At 31.3% G+C, this 22,647-nt stretch overlaps 1 protein-coding gene and 1 long non-coding RNA gene across 4 annotated transcripts in view; one reads left to right on the top strand and one right to left on the bottom strand.

Annotated features, from left to right (window-relative positions):
• LOC142227205 (uncharacterized) overlaps positions 1-15,497 on the bottom strand; it is a 53,982-nt gene extending 38,485 nt beyond the window's left edge. For both annotated transcript variants that reach the window (XM_075297616.1, XM_075297617.1), the window contains exon 1: positions 14,993-15,497. In XM_075297616.1, coding sequence (XP_075153731.1) covers positions 14,993-15,212 — 220 coding nt within the window. In that variant the 5' untranslated portion in view covers positions 15,213-15,497. The remainder of the gene's footprint in view (positions 1-14,992) is intronic.
• A 5,308-nt stretch (positions 15,498-20,805) lies between these two features.
• LOC142225346 (uncharacterized) lies at positions 20,806-22,246 on the top strand. 2 transcript variants are annotated; one of them, XR_012719233.1, is made up of 4 exons: positions 20,806-21,186; positions 21,280-21,584; positions 21,679-21,920; positions 22,002-22,246. It is a non-coding gene; the product is annotated as an uncharacterized LOC142225346 (long non-coding RNA). The 2 variants fall into 2 exon arrangements; XR_012719232.1 differs by having other exon boundaries at positions 20,806-21,584.
• Positions 22,247-22,647: the final 401 nt, after the last annotated feature.

The raw sequence follows: 22,647 nt of genomic DNA, 5'->3' as shown, positions 1-22,647 counted from the left end.
AAATTAGTAAAGGAATACTATATATAAACAAAAAAGACATTTGCAAAGAAATTTCTTGTATTGCAAGTGATATGCACTTGCGCTCAGAAAAGCCAAACAATTTTTGCATTAGACTTGATAAACTCTGAAATAAATTTTAAATTTTTAATTAAACATAATCTTAGCATAATATGTTTTATTTAAGATAATCTTTATATGTACAAATAGACGGTGTGCATAGGCTTGAAAATTTCTCTATTTGAGCAGAGAAAATCACTCATTTATTTATCATAAACGGCCACCGGAGAGTATGATAAATAATAATTAGTATAACGTATACGTTCCATTGGAAACACATTGTTCTGCTACCGCTATATGTTAAATTTACTAGTTATTAATTTTCTGTATAATTTTCAATACAAAAGGACAGTCCTTATAAAAAAATGAGTTTATTATAATACTCGTGACAAAAAGGCGCCACAAATCTGTTTTCTTTATTTAGCAATGAAAAGCTTTTCATATTCAGTAACACGTACGCTGCACACAAATAATACACAGGCACACACACACACACACTTTCATACACACAAAACGAAGTCATTAACGATAAAAAATGTAAAAAATAAATACACAAAAAGGGTGCACGATTCATTTTGTGGAGGATGCAATTCCTATTTGCCCGTTTATATATTTCTATGATAGTAGCCCACTTTAGCAAAGACTAAATTAAAAAATGTTTTTTTTTCGGTTTTTTTTTCTTTATTTTTTACGTTTCAAATGAACCTACATCAAATTTCAAAATAATATATCCTCTAAAGGATGGTGGGGAAAATCACTTGACTCACAAGGCTGCCTAACTCCCACACAAATTTGGTTATATGTATTTTATTTTATGCTGTGCGCGTATGTGACTCTTCTGTTGTGAGTGCTTCTTCAATAATCTTTGTGTGGGTATGTACGAGGAGGCATTGCATCATTTATTTCCAAAAGCTAATTATCACTAATTAAAGCCTATGCAATAATAAAGAGGTACAAGAAGAAGAAGAAGAATAAAAAATATAACAGCAAACACGAGCGAGCCACAATTAAAATCTTAGCACACATTTTCATAATTATTCTGTAAAAAATATAAAGACAAAAAATGAAATAAAGAAAAAGCAACAGCTCTAACAACAAAAGCAACACCAACGCATCAAATATAATAACAAGGACCAATACAAACATATACATGTACACGCGATAGTCGCCGCCATAGTCAAAAACAACGACGTCAGCATAGAATATTACGGCCATAGCGAAACATTTGGTAAATGACCCTACAAGGTACATTCCACTGTGTTGGGTCGTTGTACAGTATGAGTGTGAGCGAGGGAGAGAGAACAAAATTCACCGAGAGTATGCGTGAGCTTAAGAGGGTAAGACACTACTTTTAGTGTTGGCCTACAAAAACCCTTGTTTCATTTTGTTTGTTTTACGTAGGCAGATTTATCCTTATTCATTGTGATTGAGAGGAGGCTTGTTAATGCTAATGCCATATAAAAACAAAACGGGCTGTAACGGTATCTCATCGAAGAAACTCGAACAACTGAGAAAAAAAGATAAAAAATCAAATGCGTGGGAAGTGTGTCATATTAAACGAACTAAAACATCATAAAAGGCTATACAAAATAAACATAATTTTTCTCAAAAGACACAAAAAACGTTTCTTTTTTGAGAGGAAAAATAAAAAATATATATAATTTTTCTCAAAAGACACAAAAAAATATTTTATTTTCGGAGAGGAGCTCCTAGGCCAGATTTGCAAGGAATCTTGCAAAGAAAAAATTCTAAATTCTTCGGACAAAGTGTTGACTCTATAATAATTCTAAATGTGAATTTAGTATTTTAAAGGAGAAATTTGACTTCACATCAAGGCTTTATGTATTTTTAACATTTTAGAAGTATATATACAAATTAGAAATTAGCGAGTCTGTAAGGATTATATTGTGAATTATCCAAAGACTGAATAAATAAATAAATAAATAAACAAGGAAGTATACACGAATAGAAACATTTGATTTCAATAAAAATTTCGGAGGATTTATGTTTTTATGTATATTTTAAATTTTTTTCGTATTATACATATTACACAAAAATAAATCATTTTAAGGAAGTCATTATTTTTTGTGTAAGCTAAAGTTAAAAATCTATGGACCTATGCATCCTTTAGGAATTACTTGCAATTTTACGGTTTTTATTTATTCGTGATCGTTATATTAACGTACGTGCAACTAATGCCATCATAAAAATCAAAATGTTCAACCCTAACATACCTTAACATCATTACTAATAATATTAGAAATTTAAGATGAGAGAAATTTTGGTTGGCAAATTATGAAAAAAAAAAATCCCCCAATTGCATCCTCAATTGAAGGCGTCAAGATTGTCGGCAACATTTATATGCGTTCTCTAGCTCTTTCCTTACACCACCCCACCTTTTACTCTCACTCTCTCTCTTACTCTTTTTTATCATAGCTATGTTTGTTAGTGTCTCACTTTGTGTTTTGTTATTTGAGCCGTTGTTTTTATATACGTGTGGGGCTGTGTAGATGTTGTCTGCTGATGTGCAAAAAAAAAACAACAAAATAAGTTTATTCTGTTTGTGCTTCCTCTTCTTGTTTTCTTGGCCTCCTACTCTGTAAGAAGAGGAAGAAGGCTTTTAGCTAAAATCTATTTTTAGAATTCATTCATACGTTGGATTTTTTTGTCCAACTGCTGCATTAAGAGATGAGAAAAAGAGGAAGGAATCATATGGCCAGAGTATGGCAAAAGCAATGAGACCTGCTGTTGTATATGTAGATGGGAATGTTTGTGTGTATTACTGCTTGTGGATATATGAAGACATTGTGCCTAAGGCTCTGTGTCTGTGTAACACTGTTATATAAATATGTATCAAGTTATGGTACTTGTGTTTCTTATACGTCTACATGTTTGTGTATGTGTGTTTTATGGCGCTCTTAGGGCACTGGCTTTATTATACCCCAGTGTTTAGGTAGGTGTCCACACTCTTCGCCGGGCTTAAAAGGTGTTATCACCTTCTACCCTCTCCTTTCTAAGAAATTGGGTATCTCTTATTATAATTCCAGGCCCAGTGACGTCTATAGAATTTATCCTTTAGGCTTTTCGATGTATTCCTTACATTGTGTCCACTTGAAGTGAGTAGTGCTAATTCTGAGAATTGCCACATTGCCAATTAAATTTTAACAACTTTTTTTTTAAACATTTTCAATTAAAATATGTAACCTCATTTAAATAAAATAAAATGGTTAATATAACTTAATTTATCCTTTGGCTTAAACAAGCCATTTTCGTAACATCGGGATCATTAGCGTAGCTTGACAATTTTCCTAGGGGGGCTATAGCCCCCCTAGCTAAAAATTTATATTTCATTTATTTATATTTCAATTAATGTTTTATTTCATAAAAATGAATAAAAAAAAATTAGACATTAAAATAACTCGAAAATTATTTATAATAAAGCAACTAAAAGTAGTTCCACACATTTCCCAGCAAAAAAATTTGGTAGTTCTTCCAAAGGCCATTAGCGTAGCTAGACAATTTTCCTAGGGGGGGCTATAGCCCCCCTAGCTGAAAATTTATAGACTGAACTTTTAGGTTCAAATCATGTTTTATTTCATAAAAATGAATAACAATATAGGCATCAAAATAACTCGACAATTAATTTATAATAAAGCAACTAAAATTAGTTCCACACTTTTCCCAGCAAAAAAATTGGGAGTTGTTCTAAAGGCACAACTTTAAAAGCACTTCCAAACATGTCCTCACAAAGAAGTTAATTATTTTAACTACACAGGAAGTTTTTTTATTTAATTTTTTTCATATTTTAATGCGTAATTTTTTGTTTTCTTTAAAAAAAAAAGTAAGAATAAATAAAATGGCACAAATTATTCAAATTTTGCTACAAAAATGCTAAATTCATTATAGAAATTTTTATAGAATTTTTGAAAATATTCAAGGGAAAACGTTTCAAACAAGCGTTAGAATGTATTAAAAATCATAAAAAATATAAAAATTAATTATTTGGGTAAATATAACAAAATTTTTTAATTCACATTCAAAACACTGAATTTGGATCACAACTTAAGAAGTGATGCAAATTCATTGCAACGACTGTTGAAACGGTGGACATTCGTTCTATGACAATTTCATATTACATTCATCGCTTCTCCGCCAATTTTGCACCACTTCCGGACCCAAAAAGAACATTTTCACTTCTTTTTGGCTATGCTTTTTTGCAGCATTATTAAGATATTAATTTATGAAAGAATAGTATCAAATACTATTTTTTTTAATTAAATTGACTAAACCAGACTAAACAAAATAATAAAGGAGCTTTAGTTATTCAACTAAATCAAAAGTTCAACCACAGATTTATTTTATAAATATCAGATTTCAAACATTGCCATCGGCAACTGCTACCACAGCCAAAGTAATTCGATTGTGCATGAAAGTCTTTAGCGGAACTTGGTGCAGTTGTATATACTTGTTTAATTTTTAAAAAAATATAAAATCGTAAATAGGTTTTCAAATTCTGGGGGGGGCTAACATTTTTCTGGGGGGGTCTAAGCCCCCTCCCCAGAGGCCTTCCTACGCTTATGCCAAAGGCACAACTTTAAAAGCACTTCCAGAAGATGTACTCCCAATGATGTTCTTTATTTTAACTACTCAGGAAGTTCTTTAAATTCAATTTTTTATAATTTGGTTTTTTCATACTTCTAATGGGAAATGTTAACTTATTTGTTTCAAATACCTTAAAAACGAAGTAGGAATTCATAAAATGGTACAAATAATTTAAATTTTGTCGAAAAAAAAATCTAAATCCAATCTGAAAAACTTGTGAATTTTTAAAAATATTTGAGGTCAAACGTTCCGACAAGCATTAGAATCCATTAAAAATTATAAAAAATATTTATTTGACAAAATATAACAGAATTTTTTAATATACATTCAAAACATTGAATTCGGATCACACCTAAAGAAGTGATGCAAATTCAGTGCAACGGCTGTTGGAATGGAGGACTTCCGTCCTATGACAATACCATGTTAAATTCATCGCTTCTTCGCCAATTTTGCACCACTTCCGGATCCAAAAAGATCATTTTCATTACTTTTTTGGCGACGCTTTTTTGGCTGGGCTTGTTTATTTTTTATAAAAATGGAAAATCGTAAATAGGTTTTCAAATTCTGGGGGGGGCCAAAATTTTTCTGGGGGGGTCTAAGCCCCCTCCCCAGAGGCCTTCCTACGCTTATGATCGGGATAAATGAAATAGTTGTATAAAGGGAGTTTTATATATAGAATTTATCCCCCATATACAAAAAAATTAAAGAAAACTTCCAGCCTACTTTTAGAAATTCCTTCGATAAACTGTCAATAAATTGTTTTGAATATGAGCGTACAATTTTTAATATAAAGGGTGATTTGTTAAGAGCTTGATAACTTTTTTTAAAAAAAAACGCATAAAATTTGCAAAATCTCATCGGTTCTTTATTTGAAACGTTAGATTGGTCCATGACATTTACTTTTTGAAGATAATTTCATTTAAATGTTGACCGCGGCTGCGTCTTAGGTGGTCCATTCGGAAAGTCCAATTTTGGGCAACTTTTTCGAGCATTTCGGCCGGAATAGCCCGAATTTCTTCGGAAATGTTGTCTTCCAAAGCTGGAATAGTTGCTGGCTTATTTCTGTAGACTTTAGACTTGACGTAGCCCCACAAAAAATAGTCTAAAGGCGTCAAATCGCATGATCTTGGTGGCCAACTTACCGGTCCATTTCTTGAGATGAATTGTTCTCCGAAGTTTTCCCTCAAAATGGCCATAGAATCGCGAGCTGTGTGGCATGTAGCGCCATCTTGTTGAAACCACATGTCAACCAAGTTCAGTTCTTCCATTTTTGGCAACAAAAAGTTTGTTAGCATCGAACGATAGCGATCGCCATTCACCGTAACGTTGCGTCCAACAGCATCTTTGAAAAAATACGGTCCAATGATTCCACCAGCGTACAAACCACACCAAACAGTGCATTTTTCGGGATGCATGGGCAGTTCTTGAACGGCTTCTGGTTGCTCTTCACTCCAAATGCGGCAATTTTGCTTATTTACGTAGCCATTCAACCAGAAATGAGACTCATTGCTGAACAAAATTTGTCGATAAAAAAGCGGATTTTCTGCCAACTTTTCTAGGGCCCATTCACTGAAAATTCGACGTTGTGGCAGATCGTTCGGCTTCAGTTCTTGCACGAGCTGTATTTTATACGGTTTTACACCAAGATCTTTGCGTAAAATCTTCCATGTGGTCGAATAACACAACCCCAATTGCTGCGAACGGCGACGAATCGACATTTCACGGTCTTCAGCAACACTCTCAGAAACAGACGCAATATTCTCTTCTGTACGCACTGTACGCATTCGTGTGGTTGGTTTAATGTCCAATAAAGTAAACTGAGTGCGAAACTTGGTCACAATCGCATTAATTGTTTGCTCACTTGGTCGATTATGTAGACCATAAATCGGACGTAAAGCGCGAAACACATTTCGAACCGAACACTGATTTTGGTAATAAAATTCAATGATTTGCAAGCGTTGCTCGTTAGTAAGTCTATTCATGATGAAATGTCAAAGCATACTGAGCATCTTTCTCTTTGACACCATGTCTGAAATCCCACGTGATCTGTCAAATACTAATGCATGAAAATCCTAACCTCAAAAGAATCACCCTTTATTTAAAATTAATTAACTTAGGAACTTTTGAAAGATAAGTTGAACAAAAACAAAAAAAAAAATAACGATACTTAAACAATTTGTTTTAATTAAAAATGTATATTAACACTATTGTTCTTTTATTGAGAAAATATGTTGTTCAGTGTAATATGACTTATTTCTTCACATCAGCTTCCAGATACAATTTTACAACTTTACACTCAAAAAAAAGTGAACTCTCTATTTCACTAAAGCCAATTTAACTTTATTTTAGTTTGTGGAATTAGTATGTTTGAAGAAAGTTTCCTTTACTCTAATAATTTTTTGCGTACGTTAGACAAATTAACTAAAACCGAGGAAAAAATATTCACAAATGAAGTATAAAGATTAACTAAATTCGTGTCTTCCACAAAATAGTTCAGTATTTCTTTAAATTTTGCATACTAAATTTTGCATACAATTTTACTACAAATGCGTTCATCACACAGAAAAAAATATCACCAAAATATTTCCAATTAAAAAGTTAATCGAAGTTGAAATTTTTTTCAAGTAATAAATTAATTGATACAATTAACTTTTTAATCATGATGGAATCATTAAGTTAATTAAGTCAATGATTGAAAATTTTAACATTTTTAATTAAAAAAATAATTGATACAATTAACTTTTTAATCAAATTCGGAAGACTAATTCATTAAAAAAGTGTTAATTTTTTTTTTAATTTTTAATTAAAAATGTATTTCAAACAATCATTTGTTAATCCAAATGAAAACTCTAAGCCAATTCAGAAAGGAATTAAAAATAGTTGCCTTTTTTAATTAATAAATTAATTGAGTTTTGCAATCAACATCAATTAAATTTTTAATTGAATCAATTAAAAAATTAATTGAAATTTGCTGAAAAAATCAATTATTTTTTTAATCAAGAATTTTTTCTATGCCCAATTAAAACTGTGATTGATACTATCATGTTCGTGATTGAAGACATTTCAATTAAAAAATTAATTGGATCAATTAATTTGGTGATTGAATCAGAAAAAAAATTTTTTGTGTGCATGAACTTCGTATATCACTAAAGACATTCTTGCAATTTTGAACTCCATTTTTTCCCTTCAAACTACAATTTTTTCTTAAACAAATGAAAAAAACTTAATTATGTCTAATTAATTTTCTTGAATTTGTCGAAAAATATTTACTTATTTTAATGACATCGGCGTGTTTAGTTAAAATTTTCTAAAAATATTCAAAATTTTCTAAAATTAACCGAAAGTTTTCTTCCTGGTGGGTTCACTGTTTGTTCAGTGTACCTTTCTCATACTCTCCATCCCTAATTTGTGTCTGTATGACACACTAAACATAGCAACTCGAGAAATCAAAATGCATTTGTAATCTATATAGTATGTATTTGCAAAAATCTATTATTGTTTACTTCCACGTGTATATCAAAGTTTGTACTAAATAAAATAAAGTAAATATTTCAGAGAACAAGACAAATGTCGCCACACATCCTTGGGTCAAATTGTAAAAATAATATTAAAAAAAAAATAAAACTTTCATAAGAAAAACAAATTCTGGGCAATAATAGAAGTACATGCATACGCACATTTATATATCAGCACACTACAGGTAAATGCTTATATTTGTCGAAATGGATGTAAGGAAATGTCAAAAAAATACTGAAGGTAAACAATAATATCCAAGCAAAAACAAGCTTATTGCAAATAAATACAAAATTGATTCTATTCGTGGGGTTTGCTCTTCCTTCTACAGATATTGGTGAGAAAATCAAAAAATTCATTCATAAATAAATACAAAAAACGCGCAAACAACCGAAAAACACCATAGACTACATTTCTGTCATCATGTCCTTAGATGTGTGTGAATTGGTGTATGTGTGTGGGCATGTTCTTTTGCTTCTACCGTACCAGAATATTGCTCCAACGAAGCATAAACATCAATAATGAAAAAAGTAATATCACAGTTTTTAATTTAGCATTTTTGGTCTTTAGATGTTTTTGCTCATAGAGCAAACAAATTTAAACTCAAAGCATAGACATACACACATACAAAAATATACTAACACATGCCATACTTATTTTCTCATCAATGGTTATGAATGACATGAAATCTAGCTTAGGATTTTGTTTTTGGAAAGTCAAACCGTTATTTGAGTACTCACGCATATGAATCTACTTGAGTGTGGTTAAATACTCAATAGATAGAAAAACGAGGAAAGTTATGCCAAGAGTCTAAATTTCTTTCTTGTAATCCCCAAAGGACTAAACGTTATTGCTGTATAAGCCAACAATTTTGTCTATGTTCTTAACATAGCGCGTGGTTTAGCCCAGGAATGCATAATATGATTACCAGTAATATACGTTTATGATACACACCGGTACGCACATACGTTCACACATATATACTTGCATACAGAAATTCCTGGGAACTGTCATTTACATACCCCATCCATTCATATAGAATTTGATGCGTGCTTTAGAATATTTTTATAAACACCAAGGATTACATTTCCTAGAAATCTAAAACACTTTTATTCGCAACCTTGCCATATTCTTAATAAAAACACAATACAAATAATTACGCTTGATAATTGTCGTCATTATTGTGATACTCATGACTAACTTCATGATGGGATATGTGATAACAATGTTATGTCCTAAAGGTGACATTTTCTTCGATTTTCGAAAGTTGGGATAATATGTGCTTAAAAACAAGTACGGATGACTAAAATTCTAGTATAAATAAGTATGACTCAATATTTGCGCTAAATATGAAAAAATCGATTGTATAAGTAATCATTTATTATGATAATATTGGAAAAAAGATGGAGGTGGATATACACAGAAAAAAAAAATCCGTAGTTAAACTAACACTAAATTTAACTTATTTGTATTGTAAAAAAATTATTTGCTAATAGTTAAATGTTATTACTTTTTTGGAAAATTTCCACAGCCTAATGAAGTTTTCCATTTTTTAAGTATGTCTCAATCATTTTATAAACTAGACTTGGGTATAAAGTTCAATGGCCGTACACATAAGTTCAATATGAACTAAAACAAACGAATATTTTCGTACGATTCCCAAAACTAGTAAGAATGAACTAAAATGGTCATGGTTTGGCGCCAATGATTTTCTTCTTTACTTTTAGTTCATGGTTTCTTCTATGAGAGGATGTAATTTCGCGAAGTGCAGTTAAAAAGTACAACGGGGCATTAAATTTTCCTGATTTTAAAAACTCTTTGTGGAAATTTCAAAAAGTAGAATACAATTTAGTTAAATTTTCGCGCGAGGTAGTTTATTCTTACTATAAAACAGTTTACTTTTTTTCGGTGTATTATCAAATGCTATTGATGACTTCAATTGTCATTATGCACTGAAAAAAAGCTTCCCCTGATTCGGAGCCAAAGAAGCGGAGAACTGAAGTAAGGACAACCCAGTGGTAAAAATTCAAACCCCTTACCAAAAGATCGATTATGTTCTTGGGAAATTTGGAAGATTAAGTAAGTATGTTGTATGTAAACACACATATAGTTGACAATGCTACTACTTATACCTTAGCATTGAAAAATCGAACAGAATGTAATTCCATCAAAACTTAAACAAATAAAAGCTATTACATAGTCATCTACACCCTCACAAAAAAATCGCTTCTGTAACATATACTCCCAAACATATTTTGCTTCAAGCATATACATTTTTGGGTATTGCCCAAACATTTATATGTTTGATCTCTTCCAATATATAATATGTTTGAAAGCATATTGGTCTAAACAATATATGTTTGGGTAGTCTAAGTTCCAAACATTTTGTATTTTTGCATCCAAATTCAATAATGTTGTCTTCCAAAAAACAATATGTTATTATGTGAACATATAATATGTTTGGAAGCATTTTGCACCCAAAAATATTATATGCTTAAAAAAAATTCTCCCAAACAATATTGTGCTCAAAATTTTATTTATTTATTTATATATTTACAATCATAATGAATTATGAAAATAAACAGGTAATATAGGTGCTAACAACATAGGTTTTCGACCTGAATGCTCAAAATTTTGTTTCTGCCTAATTGTATATTCCCTCACATCTTTCTCACTTCCACGACATTTTTTAGTTCTTAGCACCTTTTTCCGTAATACAAACATTGTAGAAGAAATTATTCAATTTTTTTTATTTTAATTTTACCTTTTGCCGGACGGGGATTCGAACAGCGGACCACACAGTTTGTAAGGATCAAAGAAGTAGCTGATCAATTGCCCAAGGAAAAATAAAATGTTAATTTTGTAATAACAAGCAACAACCACCAACTTAATTCAATATCGCTCCCTGTTAAATAGCGCTCCAAGCTACTAAACACATATATGTTTATAGGCTATTTCTAAATTAATATATGTTTGCATTCAAGCATATTATATTTACAAACATTTTATGTCCCAAACATAATATGTTCTAACATATTAACATATATGTCCCAAACATGTTATGCTAGTTTATGAACATTATATGCTTGCACTCAAAAATGTTGTGTTTAAAAATTTGTGTTCCAAACATATAATGTTTATAGCCAAACATATGAAAAACAGTCTTTTTCAACCGTGTAGTTGGTTCGTAGTGGAACAACCAGTGCTTACGACTTCCACTTACTGGGTAAGGGGTCTGTAATTAGGAATAAAAACTCAAAAATTTGCTAGGCAACGTTTCCAAGGAACATTGGTTTTTGTTTGTTCGTTTTTTTCAGTTTTCTGAAAAATTTTTTCGGGCATAAATAAATTTTTATTTACATCTTTTTTTTTCTTTTCCAGATTATCAATTAATTTGTATTGAGTTGTACATCCTTTCCAGATATACAGCTAGACCTCGCTTTACGTCGCAGATACGCTCCAAAAAACACGACGCAAAATGAATTATGAGTTTCTATGGCAAACCATGCAAAGATTGGAGACAGATAACAATGATAACGCAACTTCGAAAATCTAACGACGCAAAGTGAAAACTAGTACTAATTCAGCAGCGACGCAACTTCGAAACAACGCAAAACGAAACGACGCAAAGCGAGGTCTAGGTGTATATGTGTAAAGGTAAGTGTGAAAATAATTAATTGAAATATGGAGGGATTTTCGTCCAGAATTTTAAAGCGATTAGCGCGTAAGGAAGAAAATAATTTTAGAGCGATTTCCCTGCGTTAATTAGCACCTTTCCAAGCGCCAGATTCAGGGGGAGCCAGGGAGCCATGTGCCAGATTCAGGTAATATTTCTTATATAACTTTTATTTTATTTCAGATGCTGTCAAGACGGAAGAGTACACAGAAAAAGATTATATAGCGGAAATTAGTCGGTCAAAAACTTCAAGCGTCGCCATTTTCGCAAAGTTTGTGTGAAAAAAAAAAAAAAATGTAATGAATAAATATATACCAGTTATTATAACAGTATTGCCTAGTATTAAATATTGTATAGAAATATTATTACCAAATATATATTAATTGTTATAGTATATAAAACCAAAAAAAATAGTTATTTAGAATATTATTTCCATATTTTTAGGAAAAACTATAAAATACATCATATTTTTATAGTTTACCGGCGAATCCGGTGGTAAATAGGGGTGCTTAGCTCTAGATTACTTTTATAAATAGAAAGTAAAACTGGTTTACTCCATCGTTCCCATTACCGAGTAAAACACAATATTCAATAATCGTCATCCGAAGCCCTTAAGCATTGGTAATGCCGTTGTAATGGGCTATCATTATGCTTTCATTTACCTTGTCATGGAAATTGCGAAGTACTTGACTGCCTATGACACGCCAACGTAAAAGTAATGCGGAAAATTGATCGGAAACGTGGAGTAGTTGTCTCGAAAAAATCGGTAGGATATAATCGATTTGGTAATGACGTTTTTTACCACTGGGAAATTGCAGACATAATTCTTTTTTTAAAATTGAGTTTTCAGTAATTGAACAAATTTGAATTTATACGTCTCCTCATCCTCAAGTAAATGTTAGGGTTGTTTTCTTTTAGCACTGCATGCAACATTTGTATGGGCTATCCAGAACATCGTTGCACTGGTGTTCTATCCACACTGAAAAAAATATTGTTGTGATGTCATGTCCTTAAAATACGAATGCAAATTTTGCTTAGTACTCGTATAGAAGACGCATTTCTCTAATGTAAAGTTGTATTCCACCACCGTGGTGCAACCGTGGTGCAATGGTTAGCATGCCCGCCGTGCATACACAAGGTCGTGGGTTCGATTCCTGCCTCGACCGAACACCAAAAAGTTTTTCAGCGGTTGATTATCCCACCTCAGTAATGCTGGTGACATTTCTGAGGGTTTCAAAGCTTCTCAAAGTGGTTTCACTGCAATGTGGAACGCCGTTCGGACTCGGCTATAAAAAGGAGGCCCCTTATCATTGAGCTTAACATGGAATCGGGCAGCACTCAGTGATAAGAAGTTCACCAAAGTGGTATCACAATGGACTGAATAGTCTAAGTGAGCCTGATACATCAGGCTGCCACCTAACCTAACCTAACCTAAGACAACAAAAATGGGTAAAATAAAAAGAAAATTTAGTTAAAACTGTTCAAGAGGCTTTGCAGCATGTACTGAATTTTACCGTGTAAATTTTTCTTGTTTAGTTTTCTTGCTTTCGTGTCGTTAACATTGAAAATTTAATTAGCTGGCAAAATATTGGCCTAATATAAAATATTACTCAAACTTAATTTTATTATATTGAATTTACATATAAATAAAAAATTTCTTTAAAGTAAAGAAGTTTTAATAAAAATTAAAAAAAAATATATAATATTCGTGCTGAAACATGTTAGGATACTCATCTTTTGATACGTTTTTAGTCATACGTCTTTGAAGTTAGTCAAATTTAACTTTAATGTATAGAAACATATCTTTGATTTAGGTCAACATACATATGCAATCTATTTGGATTCCCACATCAACACAGCTTTTCATGAATAGATACATTTTGGTTTAAATTGTATTTAAATGTCCTCATCTTTCCACAAAAATAAGTAAATATTTTTCTACAAATTTAAGGAAATTTATTAGACATATTTTATTTATTCTATCTTTTTTGTGTTTACTTGTTAAAGAAAAATTTGTAGTTTGAAGAAAAAATTGCAAACATGTATTTAGGGGCGTTCAAGATGAGCCCAGTTGTGGTAAAATTTGCAAATTTTTTATTTGTGTATAATTATTCCTCTTTTAGTTTAACTAAAATACGCATAAAAATATTAAAGTCAAGGATACCATCTCAAAACATAATAATTCCATGAACTAAAATAGTGTTAGATTGGCTTTAGATCCACTTTTTTTGGGTGTGTATTCAGCCTTTTTTATTAATTAAAAAACAGCAAAACCTTGGGGCACACCATATATAATAAATACATTTGAAAATAATTAAAAAAATTGGGTTTAATCGTTTATTATTAAAAAATATAATTGTTCTAATTTAATTACACTTAGAAATAAACAAATATATATTTTTTTTAATTTATAGGCGTTGTAATTGGAACAATTTTTAAATTTTAATTAAAATTTAACATAAAAAAATATTTCTTTTTTCAAATTTATAGGTTTACAATTTTTCAAATTAATAATAAGAATTCAAATTATTCTTTAATAAATTATTTTAATACATCACAGCTGCCATGTCTTGAGATTATATAAATATTTTTTTGTATCCATCGAATATTTTTATGTGACCTTTTATGACCAGATGTTAGATGAGATTTTATTGTTAGTTTATTAAATTTTCCACAAAAAATATAATTCCACATTTTCAAAATATCTAGATAATAGATATTAATCTTGTTTTTATAAAACTTAAATTAATTCTGAAATAAGCAAAATGTGTAGGTGGTTATTGTGTAGGATGTAGAAAAGCATCGAAAAATTGAAACACCCAAAAACCCAAAGCCCCTGGATGTAAAACGAACGAGAGCCCAGCAAACCTATAGACACCAACGTCACAATTCGCATTGGTTTTGTTGTTGTTACTACTGGGGGTTGTGTCCTCAAATGCGCAAATGAAACAACGAATATTACCACCATCACCACCACCATCCATCGAATCAATCGTATTTGGATTTTATGAATGAAACTATCAACATATGACCAAAATTACAAAAAGCGACGTCATATCATGGGTGTCTAATTGGGTCTTTAATTGACTTCGTTTGTGTTTTTTTTTTATCGGACTCTAATCGTATGTCAATATTAGTACTTACCTTTATTAATGGATCCGCTGGGGCTACTGCTACCAAGGGCATTATAAATTTTATTGGAATTTTTAGCATGATTTTGTTGGGCATTAGAGGCCAATTCAGAATTTTGTACCAAAACAGATGTTGGCACCGAAGCAACAGTTGCTATTAGGGTCAAAGCCAGATAAAGTCGAAGGCTGAAATCCGGCCGAGCAATTTGAATCAAACGGCTTAATAGAATCATTTTGGAGTTGTTGCAAGATTTGTAGCACTGGTAGTAATCACACAAATTTTATTTGTTTTGTTTTTGTATTTTCAATATCCGGTTCTAGGAATTATATAAGATTTGATTTTTATCACACTTTAGTTTATTACTTGGAATGTTCACTTTTTTTGTGTAGGTAAATGTTTTAGAATTTTTCACTTTTTGTTTTCCTTTTTTTCCTAAATCTCTTGATTTGTAGTTTTTGTGTCGGCTACCTTTGGTTTTGCTTTTTTCTCTCCAAGGATATGTTTACAGCACCAGAGTCCTGAATGAACTGCTAAAATATTTAACAAAGCAACAGTTTTTATTGTAGTCTTGGCCTCAATTTTATTTGTGTTGTGCTCGTCGATGAGTGTGTGGTTGGTCTTCGTAAACTCCATTCGTTCGTCATAGACCAAAGTTTTTCAACTTCGTTGCCGATGTCGTCGTCGTTTGCATTTCATTCACATAAACTCTACAGATTTACAGAGTTAAGGAAGGTAGGTAACCAGATTGTGAAGTGTAGATATGCCTGCCACCCATCGGAGAAAAGGCCATCATATATCGTATGCCACAGAATTGTTATATGGCTCCATGAACCCGGCCAAATACAGAGAAAACCAATTTTTCAACATTTACACGCAAAAAAAAACAATTATTTTCAAAAAGTTACTTTGGAGACAAACACTAGTTTTTAGCAAATATAAGAATGAGTATATAAACAGAATCGTAGCGACTGCCGGTAGGCGATTTTCTATTTTCGTGACAAATTGTGAACTGAATTAACCCTCTAATTTATATGGTAAAATTTAGTATATGCTGCAAAGCCTTATGAACAGTTTTAACTAAGTTTTGTTTTTTTTACCCATTTTTGTTGTCTTAAGGTGTGTTTTACTAAAAGCTTCCTGATTTAATGAAGCCAGCCTAAAGGCGGGATTGGACATTAGATGGTTAAGTATGGACTTACGAAGGGAATGGCCTAAATAAAACTATATTCAAGAGGCCTGGAAATGGCGTACCCGACTTCAATAGTTCCCTTGGAATGTTTATGTTCTTCCGACAATCTGTTCCCCAAGCCCTTTGTCTCTTAATTCATATCGCCAGGACATTGAAAATTATAAGGTTTCTCTTAAGAGTAAAAAATCACTCTAACGATCAAGATTTATTTCTTACTCGTATGCTATTATCCGAATAACTGAATTAATTCAGCTTGCCAACTATATACTATTTTTATACCCTGCGCCACACTGTGGAACAGGGTATTATAAATTAGTGCATATGTTTGCAACACCCAGAAGGAGACGAGATAGACACATGGTGTCTTTGGCAAAAATGCTCAGGGTGGGCTCCTGAGTCGATATAACCATGTCCGTCTGACCGTGAACACATTTTCTTAATCAAAGTTTAGGTCGCAGTTTTAGTCCAATCAACTTCAAATTTGGCACAAGTATGTGTTTTGGCTCAGAATAGAACCCTATTGATTTTGGAAGAAATCGGTTCAGATTTTGATATAGCTCCCATATATATATTTCGCCCGATATGGACTTATATGGCCCCAGATGCCAGATTTTTACCCTAATTTGTTTAAAATTTTGCACAAAAGGAACAATTAGTACTATAGTTAAGTCTGCCAAATTTTATTGAAATCGGTTCAGATTTAGATATAGCTCCCATATATATCTTTCGCCCGATATGGACTAATACAGTCCCAGAAGCCAGAGTTTTACCTCCATTTGGTTGAAATTTTACACTAGGAGTACAATTAGTAGTGTAGTCAAGTGTGCCAAATTTTATTGAAATCGGTTCAGATTTATATATAGCTCCCATATATATCATTCGCCCGATTTACACTCATATGACCACAGTGGCCAATCTTTTACTCCGATTTAATTGCAATTTTGCACAGGGAGTAGAATTAGCATTGTAGCTATGCGTGCCAAATTTGGTTGAAATCGGCTCAGATTTAGATATATCTCCCATATATAGCTTTCGCCCGATTTACACTCATACGACCACAGAGATTTACACTCATACGACCACAGAGGTCGAGTGATATTTAAATGTATGTATTTGGGACAAACCTTCAACTTCAAATTTGGCACAAGTATGTGTTTTGGCTCAGAATAGAACCCTATTGATTTTGGAAGAAATCGGTTCAGATTTTGATATAGCTCCCATATATATATTTCGGCCGATATAGACTTATATGGCCTCAGAAGCCAGATTTTTACCCTAATTTGCTTAAAATCTTGCACAAGAGGAACAATTAGTACTATAGTTAAGTCTGCCAAATTTTATTGAAATCGGTTCAGATTTAGATATAGCTCCCATATATATCTTTATCGCCCGATATGGACTAATACGGTCCCAGAAGCCAGAGTTTTACCTCGATTTGGTTGAAATTTTACACTAGGAGTACAATTAGTAGTGTAGTCAAATGTGCCAAATTTGGTTAAAATCGGTTCAGATTTAGATATAGCTCCCATATATAGCTTTTGCCCGATTTACACTCATATGACCACAGAGGCCAATTTTTTGCTCCGATTTAGTTGAACTTTTGCACAAGGAGTAGAATTAGAATTGTAGCTATGCGTGCCAAATTTGGTTGAAATCGGCTCAGATTTAGATATATCTCCCATATATAGCTTTCGCCCGATTTACACTCATATGACCACAGAGATTTACACTCATATGACCACAGAGGTCGAGTGATATTTAAATGTATGTATTTGGGACAAACCTTTATATATAGCCCCCAACACATTTGACGGATGTGGTATGGTATCGAAAATTTAGATCTACAAAGTGGTGCAGGGTATAATATAGTCGGCCCCGCCCGACTTTAGACTTTCCTTACTTGTTTAATTTTGTTACCGTTTCTCATACCCGGTTGGAAAATGCCGTGAGTCTCGTGTATTTGTCGTGAGTCACGTGATTTGTGTGAATCGTTCGTGAGCGTGAGTCTTTAAAAGTGGTTCGTGCGTGAGTACTGCGTTTTTTAGTGAATGTGCGTGAGTGTGAATGGCTGAAGTGAATAAATTTACGTGGGAGAGCGTTGTTGCTTCGTGAACGTGTTTGAGTGTGAGAGAAATTTCACTGACGCGTACACCTCCAGTGCGAACATCCGCTTGTAATATTCTGATGTGGCCCGTCAATTGAAATAGGATCTCAATGCATCTACACCCTCCGATTTCCGATTAATTTGGGTAACATTTATTACGCTCTGCACTGAAAAAAATATTTTCGTGATATTAAAGATTATGCAACCTAAATTTAAGAACAAATTTCTTTAAAATAATGACATTTTAATTAAAACAAAGTTTATAATCTTTACTTCAACAATTTTTTTTATTAAATTTAGGACACACATTTAATGTAAATTTACGTCCCTCCGTTAAAGTCGCATGTCTTTGAACAATTTCCTTCAAATAAAGAAACACACACCCAAAAAAAAGTGACCACTTCTTTAAGTTAAAATGAACTCATTGTAAAGAAAGTTGAACTTCGTATAGCGCCAAAGACATTTTTATTTGTTTGAACGATGTGATTTTCGTAGAAATTAGGTATAATGCATTCCATATATTAGTTAACATTTTCCTATATTTATGTGCCACTATACTACAGAATGAAAAAATTTAACTGATTTGAATTCATATATGGAATGATTTTATTGAATTTTTTTCATTCATTTGGACAAATCTTACATATTTGTGGTAAAACTTTTACTTCATAATTAGAACTGCTTGCCTTCGTTTTTAAATATAATTTTATTTATTTATATAAGCAATTTTATCTTCAATAAAAGACATGTTTTATTAATATATTGAATATATTTATTAAGAATCAACAGCATCGACTGTCCTTGAAATATTAGTTTATTATTCTACTATTTCCAATTTCCATGTGATATTATCAACTGTAAAACGCACTTTTTCATCTTCTCCTTGTACTTTTCACTTTTAATAAGTTGCTTCCTAACGATTTTGTCCTCCTTTTACAATTTCAATACCTACAAATATAAAAAATGATAAAACATTTTTGTTACAAAAGGTTAGCGTCACTGAATATTACCTGATATTTGAAGATTCCAAAATGAAGACAAATGAAAGGGTAATATTCTGATGGTGTTTTCTTCCTTTATACACCATCACGACATTGATAGATTTATTTTCAAAAAACGAAAAATTTTCTCACTAATTTAAAATAAAAAATATTGTGTATATTTTAATTGCTATTTATTATATTATTTTACCATATTATTTTTTAACAATCTCTCCGTATACCACAACAACGCGATTCCAACTAAAAAAAAACAAACCACCCGCAAACATATCGATTACACCCACGCGCAAACACATCGATTACGATGACAGGTATCGATTACAGGTAGACAATAGAAATATAGGAAAATTTCCTATATTCTAACAAGTTTTTTTCCTTACGTTTTGAAAGGATTGCAAACTTCTTAGTACGAATGAACTAAAATATTTTTCTAAGCCAAGTGTTGTTCGTATATATGAAAAGTTTCTATTATAAAGGAAGTCGCAATTATCATTTTATAAGAAATTTTACTAATTTTGAGGAAACTTGGTTTTAGTTCGGTTTTTGTTTATTTTTACGAATGCTTTGTTATCGGTGAATAAAATTTTCTTGTTCAGTAGGAAATTCTTATACCCAGCGAAGAAAACAGTATGAGTAAAATTCCATGCCTTATTCTAGTTAATGAACTATTCCTAACTGCTTACAGTTTAGGATTTTTTACTGAAACGAGTAAATTTTATTATTTTTCACAAAAATTTACCTTAATGGAAATAAAATGGATAAACTATGTTGATGAAAAATTTTTCCTTTAGTTTCGAAGGCACTTTTTTCTGGGTGCATTTTTGATTTAAAGAAATCGTTCTTTAATTAACTGAAATATTGAATCTTTAGATTTAAGATAAAAAATCTTCAAATATAGGCTAAGACTTATTTTGAGGATTTAGCATCTTTTTATAGACTTACGATTCACCTCACCTATCACCTATCGTAGGTCCATCGTATCATCTTTGGGTTCAGGAGCTTCTTGGATATTATGGCTATTCTGTGTGTACCTTTCTTTAGATTCGAGTATTATCAAATCTTCCATTAATCCCACTCTTTTCCCCATATCGTTCATGACCAACGGAATGTTGTAATAACCAATTTTTTCAACATTGACATCCCGGTTAGGCTATCTACCTATCCGGAGAATAACTTCTCAGAATTGCATTTCGACACTTTCGATGATAACAGACATCTTTCATATGGCTTGACCTATTGTAAAGCTCTTCCGTACACACACAAAATTATCACCAAAATTTTTTCAATTAAACACTTAATTGAATTTGGAAACGGATTCAATTAATATGTTAATTGATTCAATTAATTATTTAATCAAATCCGAATAAAATCCAATTAAAAAAATGATTGATATTTGTTACGTTTCCAATTAAAATATTAATTGATTCAATCAATTTGTTAATTAATTCGGAAATAATTTTCAATTACAAACGTGATTGAATTTTTTTCCGTTTCCAATTACATATGTGATTGATCCAATTTGTGATTGAAATTTTTAATTTTTTCTAATTTTTCTAATTTTTAGCAATGGAAAGAGCGAAAAGAGAACAAGAGAATGGGTATTTATTCAACAATGTATGATGGAGAGATCAGTCTGTGGAAGTAACTCGTAACGAACGGTTGGGTTTTTGTTTTTCGCGTAAATTGAAAAACATGATTGGCGACACTCTGTCTGCTGCTTTCAAAATGTGTGCATAAATATTTTGAACGCAACAACAAATCATAGCAAAGGGTTGAAATAAATAAAGTGTGCAACAACAAACGGACACGTGGTAAAGGTTTGAAAAAAATATATGACAGAACGCATTTGAAATTACCTGTGTTTGTGTTTTGTGGTATTGTAAAAATGGAAAACAATCTACGTTTATTGAAGGTAAAAAATTGTGAAATGTGAATACCGTTTTCCATTGAAGCCTGTTTACATTAAACGGACTAAAATAATATATTTTTTATTCATTTCTTTTAGTGACCAATTTTATTTCGTGAAATTGACCAATCAATCCCATCAACTCCATCATTTTATCAAATATATAATAATATGTTTTCAATAAAAAAGTGGGTACCGTATTGATCTTTTAAAATTATAAATTTTTTTCACTCCTAGTTTTCTTAAAACCAAGAGCGGTATGGGTTTGTTGGAAGATTCACCTTGAAGTTGCGAAGTAGCGTTGGCATTAAATTGCATTTTTGTTTTACCTGTCTTTTTCAGTTTGAACCCAAGTAGAGAGCAGTATATCTGGTATATAAACTAATGAGCTGAATTATGTAATGGTAAAAAAGTTCTTTCTTTTGGATTTAAAAATATGAAAAATATCCGATAATAATAAAAATATGTATTTTCCATTTATATTTTTTCTATTTCCAGAATTTGCAAAGTATCATCAATATAATACCAAATATTACATTGCTTTCCAATTATTTTTGTCTTTGATTGGTTCAAATTTTAATAGACGATTTTAATGTGTGGAAATTTTGGAAAGGAATTGTTACTAAAATTAAATTACCGAGCTCCTTAATACACCTTTTTATGCTAAAAGACTACAACTGCAAAAGAAGATTATAAATCTGCAACCTGGAACTAAGAATTGAACTTGATATTCTATGCAGGTAATGTTTAACTAAATTAACTTTTAGTTGTACAAAATTAAGTTCTAATTATTCTGTATACTTTCAAAAAAATTAATTTAGCTTACAGGCTGCTGAATTATTGGAAATCTAGGCGCATCTACATATTAGAAGGAACATGCTAACATGGTTATTATTATAAGGAAGATAATGATTTATATAATTTATTTTTTCACCCTATAGTTGTTATTGATAGTAGTTGTATTTGTAAGTTATGTTAGAACAAAACACAAATGACAAGAACCAAATTTATTTGTCTATTGCATAATTCAAATAATAATAAAATATTAAATATGTTTTATAAGAAACACATATTTTCTTTTATTTCAAAAGAAAAAAACTAAATACGATTTTGGGTTCGCAATATATAATTTTTTTGATCGAAATTTATAGCCAATTTCAATTAATTATTTAATTGAATGAATCAAATAGTTGATTGATTTTTGTCGCGAAATTAATTAAAATTTTAATTGATTCAATTAAAACTGTGATTGAATTTTATGTTAAAAATCAATCACGTTTTTAATTGATTCAATCACACAATTAATTGATTCCGTGACAAAAGTCAATTAAATTTTTAATTAAAAATCGTGTTGGTTTTCAATCAAAATGGGTGATTGATACTATCATTTTCGTGATTGAAGACATTTCAATTAAAAAAATGATTGAATCCGCGATTTTCGTGATTGAAATCAAAAAATTTTTTTTT

This window comes from Haematobia irritans, chromosome 2, assembly GCF_050003625.1.
Source record: "Haematobia irritans isolate KBUSLIRL chromosome 2, ASM5000362v1, whole genome shotgun sequence".
NCBI lineage: Eukaryota > Metazoa > Arthropoda > Insecta > Diptera > Muscidae > Haematobia > Haematobia irritans.
This window is presented reverse-complemented; position numbering and strand designations above follow the sequence as displayed.